The 13,864-nt window shown below is 24.7% G+C and overlaps 7 protein-coding genes across 7 annotated transcripts; 2 read left to right on the top strand and 5 right to left on the bottom strand. All coding sequences in view use genetic code 12, as the record gives it.

Annotated features, from left to right (window-relative positions):
- Positions 1-109: 109 nt before the first annotated feature.
- Positions 110-2,038, bottom strand: KGF54_001231 (tRNA methyltransferase; the record flags this gene model as incomplete). The annotated part of the gene is made up of 1 exon (XM_051761578.1): positions 110-2,038. The coding sequence occupies one exon, from the start codon at positions 2,036-2,038 to the stop codon at positions 110-112; it is 1,929 nt and encodes a 642-aa protein (XP_051621627.1).
- Positions 2,039-2,106: 68 nt separating this feature from the next.
- KGF54_001232 (exosome non-catalytic core subunit) lies at positions 2,107-2,904 on the bottom strand (the record flags this gene model as incomplete). The annotated part of the gene is made up of 1 exon (XM_051761579.1): positions 2,107-2,904. The coding sequence occupies one exon, from the start codon at positions 2,902-2,904 to the stop codon at positions 2,107-2,109; it is 798 nt and encodes a 265-aa protein (XP_051621628.1).
- A 126-nt stretch (positions 2,905-3,030) lies between these two features.
- Positions 3,031-3,810, top strand: KGF54_001233 (cardiolipin synthase; the record flags this gene model as incomplete). The annotated part of the gene is made up of 1 exon (XM_051761580.1): positions 3,031-3,810. The coding sequence occupies one exon, from the start codon at positions 3,031-3,033 to the stop codon at positions 3,808-3,810; it is 780 nt and encodes a 259-aa protein (XP_051621629.1).
- A 3,013-nt stretch (positions 3,811-6,823) lies between these two features.
- RCA1 (Rca1p) lies at positions 6,824-8,113 on the top strand (the record flags this gene model as incomplete). Its single annotated transcript, XM_051761581.1, has 1 exon — positions 6,824-8,113. The coding sequence occupies one exon, from the start codon at positions 6,824-6,826 to the stop codon at positions 8,111-8,113; it is 1,290 nt and encodes a 429-aa protein (XP_051621630.1).
- Positions 8,114-8,228: 115 nt separating this feature from the next.
- Positions 8,229-9,420, bottom strand: MVD (diphosphomevalonate decarboxylase; the record flags this gene model as incomplete). Its single annotated transcript, XM_051761582.1, has 2 exons — positions 8,229-9,314; positions 9,376-9,420. The coding sequence occupies 2 exons, from the start codon at positions 9,418-9,420 to the stop codon at positions 8,229-8,231; spliced, it is 1,131 nt and encodes a 376-aa protein (XP_051621631.1).
- Positions 9,421-9,747: 327 nt separating this feature from the next.
- TUP1 (chromatin-silencing transcriptional regulator) lies at positions 9,748-11,511 on the bottom strand (the record flags this gene model as incomplete). The annotated part of the gene is made up of 1 exon (XM_051761583.1): positions 9,748-11,511. One exon carries the CDS (start codon positions 11,509-11,511, stop codon positions 9,748-9,750), a length of 1,764 nt encoding a protein of 587 aa, XP_051621632.1.
- A 1,108-nt stretch (positions 11,512-12,619) lies between these two features.
- On the bottom strand, positions 12,620-13,609 carry KGF54_001237 (uncharacterized protein; the record flags this gene model as incomplete). Its single annotated transcript, XM_051761584.1, has 1 exon — positions 12,620-13,609. The coding sequence occupies one exon, from the start codon at positions 13,607-13,609 to the stop codon at positions 12,620-12,622; it is 990 nt and encodes a 329-aa protein (XP_051621633.1).
- Positions 13,610-13,864: the final 255 nt, after the last annotated feature.

Here is a 13,864-nt window from a genome sequence, read left to right on the forward strand (position 1 = left end):
TATTACAAAAGTTAAACTACAATATTAAATTTGATACAGATATTTAAACCTCTATAATTCTATAAATTTGATAATTTTTAAAACAACCCTATATATACTATTTACAATATTAGTACTTCAATTTATAAACACCATTATAACAACTTCCAAAAGAATAACAAACAGCACCGCCACCTAATACTAAACTCTCATTTGAATTCAATTCCACAACGCTAAATCCAATGAAGATAGGTGGATGAATCTTATATAATTCTTCTGATATTTCAACACTATTGAATTTTAAATTAGTTAAATCTAATGTTAAAATATTAGTATACTTAATTAAAATTGTAGATGATGATATACCACCTATTATAATTAATTTATCCTCTAATTGTATAGCTTGACTACCTATTCTAGATAACATTATATCTTGCATTACCAGCCTAATGTAAATTGTATCATTTTCTAAATGAAATTTGTATAATTTGTCATTTACTTTAGGTAAATGAGTTTCATTAAAACCTCCATATATATAACCTACACCATTTGAATAATTCATTGATGCACTAAATAATGATACCATCTCACTTTCAACTTTTAAATTTGTAATCTTTTTTGTAGTGATATTGAATTTTATAAATGAGTTTTCATTGGTACTTGTTCCACCAAATATCAATAGCTCTTCATCATTTAAGATGACGACTGAATGTCTATACCTAGGTTGTTCCAATTTTGCTATTTGAGTCCAATTTAATCCATCAAATTCATAAATATCACTTAATATATCATTTGGTTTTGATCTACCACCTATTAAAATCAATTTACTGCCTATTGAAGTTAATGAATGACACATTCTTGGTGATGGTGAGTTTGTAGTTTGTATGGAAGTTAATTGACCTTGTTGATTCAATTGTAATGTTTCATTAGTTCTTATTTGTTTTAATCCACCATTTATAATAATTTTATCGTTAAATTTAGCAATTGCTGGAAATTTCAATTCAAATTTATCTGAACCAACTAATTCAAATTTCACTGATTCATCAATTTCAAATTTTATATCTTCAATAATTTCTTGCTTTGTTTGTTTTATGTCATTACTTGCATGTATAACAAAATAATGCTGACAAAATAAAATAAATTCTTCCCATTCATCAAATTCTTCAATTTTTGCTATTTGTAATTTAATTTCATCATTTACAATTTCCCAATTTTCAAATAAATTATTAATTTCAACATTTTTATAATATTTTAAAAATCTTTCAATTTGTTTTTGCTTTGTAGGATATGGTCCAACACATTGAATTGGTGATCTTAAATGATTAAAATGATAAAGCATTTTTGTTGCAAATGCGTTAAAGGGACCATCAGGCATTATTTGTTCAAGAATTATAAAATGTGAATTTTTTGGGTATGAAGAAATTTCTATTATTGGATTTGCATATTTCGGGTTCATGTAAGCTAAAGATACTTCTGCTATGAATATATGGATTTGATCTGTTGTTGTTGAAAATAATGTATTGATTAAATTTTGATATTGTGATGTTTGTTTTAAATCACATCCTATTAATTTATAATTTTTACAATTTAATTTGAATTCACTTGGGGTTGGTTCACCTATTAAATTTTGAATTTTAGAAGAGTTTTGAATGTGATTATATTTTTCATTAATTAAATCTGGATAGTCAATATCTATGAAATTTAAATTATTATCTTTTAGTGTACTTAATAATTGAAAAGCTAATGGATCAAACCCACAACCTAAATTTATAACATTTATTCTTTTTCCCTTATTTGAATTTATTATTTTAATGACTGTTGATCTAATACTTTCCATACGAATCCAATATCCTCTATTAATAGCAGGTGATCTTCTTTTCCCCTTTGGTACAAATTCTTTAAACCATTCACCTAAATGTGGTTGAATTTGTGAGAAATATAAATTTTCAACACTTCTTTTAGAAACTATTGATGAATTATTTGTACCTTGAACTTGTTGATCATCGTATTTTTGTTTTCGATTTTGTTTCTCTAATTTTTTTAGATTTTGTTGTTTCATCCTAAATAAAAGAGATGATCATTCCAAATATCTGAAACCGAGAAAATTATATATTTTGTATATTTTTTTTATAAACCTTTGAAACATAATTTTAATTCATTTTCAAATTTATCTGATGTTATACGTGAACATCTTTGTATATATTTCACAGCAGCTAAAGTATCTTTTAAATTTTTAAAATTTTTTTGTTTTAAATTTTCTTCTTCATCTTCTATTTCTTGTTCATTATTATCTAATTTAAATTGTTGTAATCCATCACTACATTTTAACCAAATTTTACCATTTATACCTATAGCAATTTCAAATTGTACTTTCTTAGCTAAATTTTCCAATACTGATGATTTGGAATTATATAATAATTCTCTTGCATAGTTTAAAGGTACATTGAAAATATATCCTGAATCATCCAATATACCAAACCCACCACTTTCTCTATTATTAGAAGCATCAAAACATTCAATTTCAGTTTCAAATGTCAGATCATTATCATCATTAACTATTCTTCCATAAACAACTTGTCCAGTTTTTAAATTTGGTCTATTTTTTTTATTTGTATTTGGGAATGCAAAAAAATTTAGTAAAACAGTTGATGAAAAATTTTGTAATGATACTTTGTAATATTCACCTATTGACCCAACTATCGTTCCTATTACAAAATCATTATTATGTGGTATATATCTTTTGGTATTTGATTCAATATATGCTGATTGTGAATTTTGATGTTTATTTACTTCTAAATATCCTGAAGTTGATGGTATTAAATCTTGAGTTTTGGGTATTTTATATATCCCTGGACCTATTGTAGTATTGATATGTGGGTTTTGAGCATCTATTGGAAGTTGATCACCAGGTATTATTATAGACATTATTTAATATCTTAAGATGAAGTAGATTGTGGTTAAGTAAAACCAAATAAAAGTGCGCAATGTTAAATCAGAAATATGAAAAATTTAGATATATCCAGTATCTAAAAGTATACAATTCAAAATTTAATGTTATTATATCCAATAATAAGGACTTCTACCATTAGATTTTCCATAAAACTCACAACAAAATGGTCAATTTCACCAATAACTACAACATCAATACTATCAATACGATATAATTCTACAAATCAACCTTCAAAATCAAAAAAACCTTCTCCACTTTCAACATTAGCCAAAAAGCCATTATTTGATCCTTCAATTTGGACCGTACCCAATATTTTAACATATACAAGAATAATAGCGACTCCATTTATAGGTTATTCTATAGCAGTAGGGAACTCAACTTTAGCATTATCTTTATTTACATATTCATGTATAACTGATTTTATTGATGGTTATATAGCAAGAAAATATAATATGAAATCAATAGTTGGATCTATAATTGATCCATTAGCAGATAAATTTTTAATGACTATATGTACATTATCATTAGCTTATGTACAATCAATACCGTTTGGAATAGCAACAATAATAATTGGGAGAGATGTATTATTAAGTTTTATGTCAATTTATTATAGATATAAAAGTTTACCAAAACCTAAAACTTTTGATAAATTTATAAGTATTGGACAAATTCCAACAATAAGTGTACATCCAAATTTCTTGGGAAAATTTAATACTGCATTACAAATGCTATATATTGGAAGTTTAGTATATAGACCATTATTAGAAGGTATTATTTCAGATCTTATGTTTGAAGGTTTGGGGTGGTTTGTTGGTATAACTACTTTAATTAGTGGTGCTAATTATGTATTTAATAAAAATTCATGGAAATATGTAAAATAAAAGGATCATTATTCATTATTAAAAGGGATTCAAACACTGGAGAATTATGATTTAATTTAAATAATAAAATAATGAAAAATTGAATCATTTTATGTTTATTTTTAACCTGATTTAAATTTGAATTAAATGGTAAAAATGGATAATTTTTTAAAATTTTATCTATAGTTTGATTTATAAATATAGATTTTTTGAAATCAATTAATTGATAAATATTTGATAAACAATAACATATAATTTGGTTCTCATAATTTGTTAAAAAATCCATTATTATAGTTAAATGTTTTGTATTACAAGATTCATCCAAAATGATGATCAAATATTTATTAATATGATTTTGAATATTATTTGTAAATTTATTATATTTTTGAATTCTTTCCAAAAGTTTTGATATAATTGTATCATGATAATTTGAGTTCTTGTTGGCTCTCAAGAAATACTCAATGATTTGAAATGATACTTCGATGTTTCTCTTTTGATTAAAGCTTAGTTTGTAAGTATAATATTCAACACCAAACACCTTCTTTAAATGTATTTCAATCTCTTTATCTATCTTATCAGATAATTTATCAAAAATTTCAAGAGGGTCTTGTTAGTCAATTTTTAACTAATACTTAATATCCCCTTTAGTCTTGCTTACTTTCGTATGACAAACCAGTTTGTCGCTTATATTTAACAATCAATAAAGCTAGAGCAAATGTAAAGCTCATATTTGATATTTGATTATTTGTGATTAGATTGAAACCTCTAAAATTTTGGTTGCAAAAATTTAAGCTTTTTTTTACAACCAAAACTCTTTTGGTAGTCCAATTTTCTACAACAAAATCTTTTTACACATAAATATCAAGAATTTTGAATTCAGTCAACGTAAAGCTTATTTACCCCAGATCTTCAAAATAGGTACTTTTTGAAATACGCTTTGAAATCACTCAATTACATCAAATTAAAAAAATTAATACAATATAAATCTAAAAACCGTTAGATTTTCACTAACCCAAAAAATAAAGAAATTACGAGTTATAATAATTATGACATCAACAAGTCCACTTATAAAATTAAGGCTAATAATTCATTTTTTATCATAATAATTTTTCAAATTGGTTTAATTCATTGCATGAAAAATTAAGGTTATGCAAATGAAGGAAATCTAAAACGTAAATAATAAACTTTTTTGGATGCAAAAATTATTTGAACTTTGTTGTTTCAAGTTGTTTCAAGTTGTTTCGATTTATTTCAATAGATTAACTCTACATTTAATGTTTAAAAATTGCATACATATTATTATTATTATCATTTCTGGAATCTGGAATTCGGAACCAATCTTTTAATTTTTTCGGATAGCAATCATATAAAAAAATCAAAAAAATGTACGGTAAATGCATAAAAATAAAATTATAAAATAGTAAATTATTATCCAAAATTTTCAATTATTTATATTGAAGATACTTTTAATTTACAAACTTTAATTTTGATACTAATTATTCAGTCTACTCCAAATTAGAATAATTGCTTTTTATTTAAATAGTTCTTTTTTGGTAAGAATTTTTACGGAGAGATATTTTAAAAACCGTTAAGGCGAAAACTTTAATTAGTAATATAGATGATGATTATAAAGTACTTACTATACGATAAGCTATGCAATAAAGGATTAATAAACTTATACAATCAAATGAAAATTTCAGCATTGTTTCTTAGTAAATTTCAATCGGATAGCTGACTCCGATTTAAAAATCATCAAAATTTTAGATATATCACTGTCTTAATAATACAATAAGAAACAAATTATCTTTTCAGAAATATAACAATACGAATTAACAAATGTATAATGTGTTAACTGCTTAATATATTTACCGTCATGCCACAAATATATTTTAAATTAAGATTAAATATAACATTTTTACCAGCCTTAAATTAAAAATTGGATTTACTTTAATTTTTAAAGTTTTGTTTCAAATTTACTTTTGTTAATATATCTTTAATAAAAAGCTTATTTAATATCCAACTAAATGGAAATTATGAAATTTCAATTTAAAAGTGAACTAAAATATCAACAAGGAAGCATGTGCTTGTAAATTAGTATCTAGAATAGAATTTCGGAGCTAAGCAACAAATAACTTACATATATCACCTATTCATGAATAAATATGGATTTAAAGCCCAAAACTGTTATATTTTTTAATTATACATGTAATATTGATATGTATATATTCAAAAATTGCAGATAATTAATTTCTTTTTTTTTTTTACAAGTAAAATCAATTAGGACATTAATGACTACAATTCTTAACATTTCTTTAGTATCGTATAGATCTTTATTATATCTTATTTAAATCTATTGATTAATTATATAAGTAATTACATCTATATATCTAATCTCGTAAAAATTATAATACTATAAAATTATTTTTAAGTAGACTAATAAATAAAAAAAAAAAAAAAAACTTTNAATAAAATTTAAAAAAAAAAAAGAATCAAAGAAAAAAAAAAATTAGAATTAAATTCTTTTTGATTATTAATAATAAATTAAAAAATTAGAACTTAAAATTAATAGACCTTTTTAAATTTGAATTATTTAGAATATATTTATAAACTTTTGAATAATTTCTTTTATCAAACTTTAATACTTTTTTATATATATATATATCTCATTATCATTATCATTATCATCATCTTACAACTTCGTTTATTGTTGACTTATTCATCCCTCGATTCTTTTACATTTCATTTTGATAAATTATAAAATTTCAAACTTAAATAATACAATCACATATTAAATTAAACAAATTTTGGTTAGTTGAAATTTAAAACTTTTTAGTACAAAGAAATTTGAAAGAAAACTTTATTTCAATTAAACTTTAAATTTTCTGAGTTAATCTCATTAATATATAATTAAGTTGAAATTCAATTTATTATTGTCAGATTTAAAGAATTTTATACAATCAATAAGACCATAATATTCAATTTTTTAATTTCCTATATAACACATTACCTTGTTTAATTAATTATATTTTACAAAATGCAATCTAATTATCCTATCGCGTTTGAACAACCACAATTAGGTTTAAATGATCAATTACCAATACAATCAAATAATATTCCAACTAGTACTACTACTACTACTACTCAACAAATTAATAATATTTTACAACAACAACAACAACAACTAAATTCAAAAATTCAACAACAACAACAACAAATACCTCAACAGCAATCAAATAAAACCACTCATCCTAACCAAATGTATTCACATTCACAACAACAACAAGCACCACCTCAACCACCATCAAATCAACAACATTCACAGCATCAACAAAGTATCAATACTCAAGATTTAAACAATATCATGGGTTTAAAAAAGGAATCAGGTCATAATTCTTCATCAGGTTCATCAATAAGAAATTTTATTCTACCATCACATAATCCATTTGATTTAAATTCTTATCCAATGACAAATCCTCCATTATTTGATTCAACTTTTATGTTACCTTATACAACAGCAGAAGGTATTCCAAGAAGAAGAAGAATATCTATATCAAATGGTCAAATTGGTCAAATTATGAATCATGAAGCATTTTTCGAAAATGATGAATTTAATAATTCTTTAGATGATGATGAATTAACTCAAAGATTTAATGATTATGAATTAAATAGACCTCAAACAAGTTTTATAATAGATAATAATAATACTAATAGTAGTAGTCATCAACCACCACCAAACCAACAACAACCTTTAGTACAAGCTCATCAACAACTACATGATGATCTTCAACAACCACAACCACATCCAATTCAACATCATCATCAACCACAACAAAATCAATCTATACCGCACCATCAATCACAAAATCAGCTTCAACATCAACAACAATTACCACCTTCAAATCAACAACATTTACAACAAGCACCACCTCAACCACCTCAACCGCCTAAACCTTCATCACCACCAGTAGCAGGGGTTCCACCACCAAATCATCAATTAATATATAATAATGAAGTTATATATAATCCGAATAATGGACCAATAACAGGAACAGCAGCATGGAAAAAGGAAAGATTATTAGAAAGAAATAGAATAGCAGCATCAAAATGTAGACAAAGGAAAAAAACTGCTCAATTACAATTACAAGATAATGTAAATAAAATGGAAAATGATTTAAAATTTAAAAATGATTATATTAAAAAATTAGAATTAACTTTAAATTTATATAAAAATGGTATTAATTCATTTTTAGAACTGAAAAATGAAGAAATATTAAAAAATTTATTATATAATAATTCTAATAGTAATATTAATAGTAATACTTAAAATTAAGGTTTTTTATAGAATATATGTATATATATATCTACTATTTTAATAATATATAATGATATCAACTTTTTTTTTAAACAATCAACAATATTTGTTTCTATCCTTAAAAAATCTATTTAGGCAATCCTTGATCATTGATTAAAGATTCTTCAACTTGTTTTGGACCTCCACCAATAGATGTTAATATAACTTTAGAAACTCCATTAATTTTTTGATTTTGTTCAAATTTATATTTTTTATCATTCCAACCATCAACATCACCAAAATATTTATATATTTCACTTAAAATTGTATCTTCATCTTTTTCATCGTAATAAATAACAGCATTTGGACCGGCATCAAATGTATAAGCAGCAATTGGTTCTTTTTGATCACTATTTATTTTTTCAATTAATTTAATAATTTTTTTACTTGTATCATTTAAATAAAAAATTGGTGGATAAGAATCTAAACAAACAGAATGAAATTGATTAGAATCTTTCATTGTTAATTCAGCAAATTTTGGGAAATCTTTATTTAATATTGATTTTTTCATTTCTTCAAATCTTTTAGGTACAACTTCTTTAATTCTATAATTAAATAAATCTGATGTTTTTACAGTTAATTGCATACCTGAAGTAGATGGAGTATCTTTTTTATCATCTGAAACAACTAAAATAATAGCTTTTAAACTTGGCCAATGATTTATGGAAGCAATTTCAATAGCTTTTGAGTCTTCACCATTTTCTAAATTTCCCATTTCCCAAGCAACAAATCCTCCAAATAATGATCTACAAGCTGATCCGGACCCTTTTCTTGCAATTTTACTTAATTCTGACATATCTTGTGGTAATTTATATAATTTTGCAATTGATGAAATTAAAGCAGCAAAACCAGCTGCAGATGAAGCTAATCCTGCAGCAGTTGGGAAATTATTTTCTGATACTATATGTAAATTTAAATTTGAAATTTTTGGTAAATTTGAATTTGATTCTTCTAATTCAAATCTCAATTTTCTTAAATCTTTTAAACATGCTTGAGTTCTTGGAGTTTGTAAATTTTCATTTTTACCATTCAACCATAATTTATCTTCTTTAAAATCAGAAGAACATGATGCAGTAGTTAATGTTCTTAAATCATTTTGTGATAATGTTACTGAAATTGATGAATTTGTTGGTAAATTTAAATCTTTATCTCTCTTACCCCAATATTTGAGAGTCTTGAAATTGAGTTAGTATCATTAATGTACAAAAATTTTATTAATTGGACTAGAAACTTACCGCTATATTTACAGGAGCAGTTACTGAAGCCTGATATATGGTCATTTTTAGATTTGGTTGTAAAAAATTGATACTCTCGTATATATTTTTCAGAATATTTTTTTCTATTTATTTATTTTTCACATTGATTTTTAACGAGACAGTTTCAGAGAAATGCAACACGTTCAATTTTAAAGTATTAATTAAACAAGAGTAAACTAAATGGAGATAGATAGTTTTTGAATTAACTTGATTAATTATATTATAATTACTTATTGATACTACTAATACAAAAATATAAAAATAAACAATATTTTTAAATGTTTCAGCTTTTTGGTTATTTTTCATTTTTTTTTTTTAATCCTCTTTTCTTTTTTACATCTTTTATACAATTTATTTTCTACTCCATTTCCAAATTCTTGCTTTACAATCACCTGAACCTGTTGCAAATATACCTTCTGTGCCTTGAGAATTAGATGATACAGCAACAGATATAACTGAATTACGATGACCTTGTAACATTAATAAAGGATTACCCGAAGCTTGATCCCAAAATATAACACCTCTATCTTTTGAACCTGATAAAATATATTCATTATTTGGAGTACAACAAACTGATAAAACAAAATCTTTATGACCAATATAAGTAGCTTCACAACTTGAATTTTTATCAGATTTTCCTTCTAAATTCCATAATTTTACAGTTCTATCTAATGAACCACTTGCAATTTGATGACCATTATTTGAAAAAGCAACTGAATAAACCGAATCTTCATGTCCATTACCACTTTCATTACCTGAATCCAATCTTTCAACTAAAAATCCAGTAGTTGAATCCCAAACTCTAACTGTTCTATCTAATGAACCAGCAGCAATTAATTTACCATCTGGTGATACAGCAACTGTTGTTACACCATCTTCTATACTTAAAGTTAAAGTACATTGAGAAGATCTTAAACTCCAAATTCTAACTGATCTATCACCTGAACCAGAAACTAATCTATCACCATCTGGGAAAAAATCTAATGAATAAATATCTTGTTCATGACCTCTTAAAACTTTTATAATTCTTTTAGTATTTAAATCCCAAATTCTAATTAATTTATCTTCTGCACCTGTAGCTAATAATTTACCATCTGGTGAAAAACAAACAGATCTTATATATAAATCACCATTCGATGAAGGAGCATCTTCTTCTTTTGTTTCATTTGATGAAGAATCATCAATTAATTTAGCAACTAGTTCACCAGTTTCTACATTGAAAACTTGAGTAGTTTTATTACAACCAGTAGCAATATATTTACCATCTTTTGAAAATCTAACACAACATACAACTGAAGAATGATCTAATGAATGAATTAAATCAACATCTAAATCTCTAGCAAAAGCTGGATTATATAATACATAATAATCAAGATTTTGTTTTTTAAAATCCGGATTTGCTTTTGCAACATCTAAATCTGATAAATATGGTGGAATTTCTTTAACATGACCTGCTTTTTGTGCTGGATTTACAATATATTGAGATTTATCAATTATAGTCAATGCACTTGATGGTGGAACAACTGGTGTAGATGATTGTTGATTTTGTTGAGGTTGTGGTGGGGCTGGTTGTTGTTGTGGTGGTTGAGGTTGTTGTTGTTGTGATTGAGGGACTTGATTCTGCTGTTGTTGTGGTTGTGGAGGTTGTTGTTGAGGAGTTTGTTGAGGCTGTGATTGAGGTGGTGGTGGTTGTTGTTGCTGTTGAGGTGGTGGTTGCTGTTGTTGTTGTTGAGGTGGTGGAGGAGCTTGTTGCTGCTGTTGTTGTTGTTGTTGCTGTTGTTGAACTTGTTGTTGTTGTTGTTGCTGTACTTGTTGTTGTTGTTGTTGTTGATAACCATTCTTCATTTGTCTATCTCTATTTTCTAATTCAGTTTTTAATCTTAAAATTTCTTCTTCATAAGCTTCTTTAATTTTTCTATGAGCCATTTCCAATTCATAAACAGTTTGTCTAATTTGTTGTAATTCTGTATTTTGTTGAGAATATTTTAAATGATATTCATCTTCAATTTTTTTAAAACTTGTTGCTTCATTTAATGCATAATCAAATTCAGATTTAATAGCATCTAATAATTCATTAAGACGAGTTTGATGATTTCTTTGATTATATACCGACATGATGATACATATATTAGATAGATGATGAATATAATTAACTAGTTTGATTGAATGATTTTAAATTTATCTATCAAGTATAAATGAAATTATAAATTAATAATTTAATGAACTAATTATAAATTTGTTCAATTTTTTTGCTTGTTACACGCAATATTTTTTTTTTTTTATTTTTTTATTTTTTTTTCTTAAAGTTTTAAAAATTTCTCTTTGTTTTAAAAATTTTATTTTTTTAATTTTAAAATTTTAAAATTGTTTTTATTTTTTATTTTTTTCTTCATCAAATTTTTACCAAAGGGTATATCATATTCCCGTTACATAATTAACTATGATACGATACAACCAAAAAAAAATTTTTCCAATTTTTAGTTCAAATACTATGAAAAGGCGCTACCAAAAGCTTTAGAATATGTTGAAAAGTTCTTTATCTACGAATGATCGCTTAAACAAAATCTTTTGCTTGATCCATTCTATCACAATTTTTATATTTAGTAATTTTAACCTGATTCAATTAGTAGGTGTAATCTATTAATTTAGAATTGTAATCAAATTTAGAATTGTCTTTTAATTTACGACGATTAAGATTAAAAAAATGAAATACAATTTATTATCCAATCAATTTTATATAAAAAATAAATTGATTATTAAATTTAATAAATTATCAACAATTTGTTTATTAAGTTTACTTTATTTAAAATTTTGGGATGAAATATTTTTCTAAATTAACACCCCCATAATTATACACCCCATGACCTTCGCATATTTAAGTGCCTTAAAAAATAATTTTGAAGTGGGATATTTTTTTGAAGTGAGAGACAAAATGCAAAAAATTAATTTCCGCTTGTCTCAATTTTCCGGAATTATAAAACTAAATTTGCCGACTTTGAAAAATCTAGACACTCAATTTAAAACAAAATATTATACTACAACCTGATGGTTGTTTTACTAATTTATTAGTCTATTCTCATCAATAGATACTACAATTATCAGGCAAACAGATCGCATAGATAAAACTAAACATATAAATACTGAATCTTTGAAAAAAAATCATACTTTAGTAATTGTTATTACGAACTTAAGGTTTTTTATCATTTTACTATATGATTATAATTTAAATATTTTTAACTAACCAAGTAGTAAATTTATCAATCATTTCATCACTTACATCATGTCCCATTCCCTTTTCAATAAAAATTTCAGTATCATCATTAGTATTCAAATAAGAATCACACCATACAGAACTTAATTTTGGAGGAACTAAAGTATCTTCATTACCAAAACTTGCAAACATCTTTATTTGATGCATGGGGAAATTTTCAAAAATATTTAAATCTTGTCTTTGTAACAAATTATGTAAAGTTTGTGGATATTTCTGTTGTTCTTCTTTTGTAAGATTTAATTCTTCATAATTATAATAAAACCATTTTTTATCATAATCTGATGAATTTATTGAATTTTTTTTCAATCTATTGATTAATAATGAAGATAAATCAATACATCCAACAACGGGGTTTATAATCTTGATTAAATTTGGATATTCATTAATGAATCTAAAAATTGTATGAGCACCTAACAGATAACCACTAATAATATTTTCAAATTTAATCTTGTAATGAGTATTTCTTTGTTTAAAATCTAAATTTAATAAAGAATCTAAATTTAAATAAGTTGGTAAAAAATCAATAATTAATTTTAAATCAATAACATTACCCATTATAGAACTTATCATATCAACTCCATGAGTTTTATTCTTGTCCCAACCATGATTCTTTAAAGAATCTATTTCTCTTGATCCATGATTTCTTAAATCAAAAGTAACACAAATTAATGGAATATCACCAGTTTCTAAATTTGATTTTTTAGAATAAAATTGTTCTAAAATATTATAAGCTATTGATTCAGTATATTTATAATCTCCTTGTCTTTGATGTAATAAATATAAAACATTAATTGGAATTTCATGAGTTGGATGTTGTAATTCATTATTGAATGATTCAATGTATGGTGTTAAAATGTCTGAGTTATATACATGAGTATCTATCCCTCCTATATTATATGTAACTTTCGAGAATGAATCTTTGTTGTAGTCGAATAACTTCATTTTTTTTTGCTTTGGGTTAATCAATTGAAAAACTCCGCAAAAAATGTAAATAAAACCGTTTTTTGATTTGTTGCAAAAAAAAGTTAGTCCAGAAAACAAAGGGGTTACAAAGATGAACAAATACAATCTGGGGTTTTAAGGATTATAAATTAGATTTATGGTTTAATTGTTTTAATGAGAAATTATCGGTTAAACAGTTGAAAGATTGAGGCCAGCACCACGAAAATTGATTTTGATTAATTTGGGTCGACTCTT

This window comes from Candida jiufengensis (assembly GCF_024610255.1).
Source record: "Candida jiufengensis strain CBS 10846 chromosome Unknown scaffold6, whole genome shotgun sequence".
Classification (NCBI taxonomy): Eukaryota; Fungi; Ascomycota; class Pichiomycetes; order Serinales; family Debaryomycetaceae; genus Lodderomyces; species Lodderomyces jiufengensis.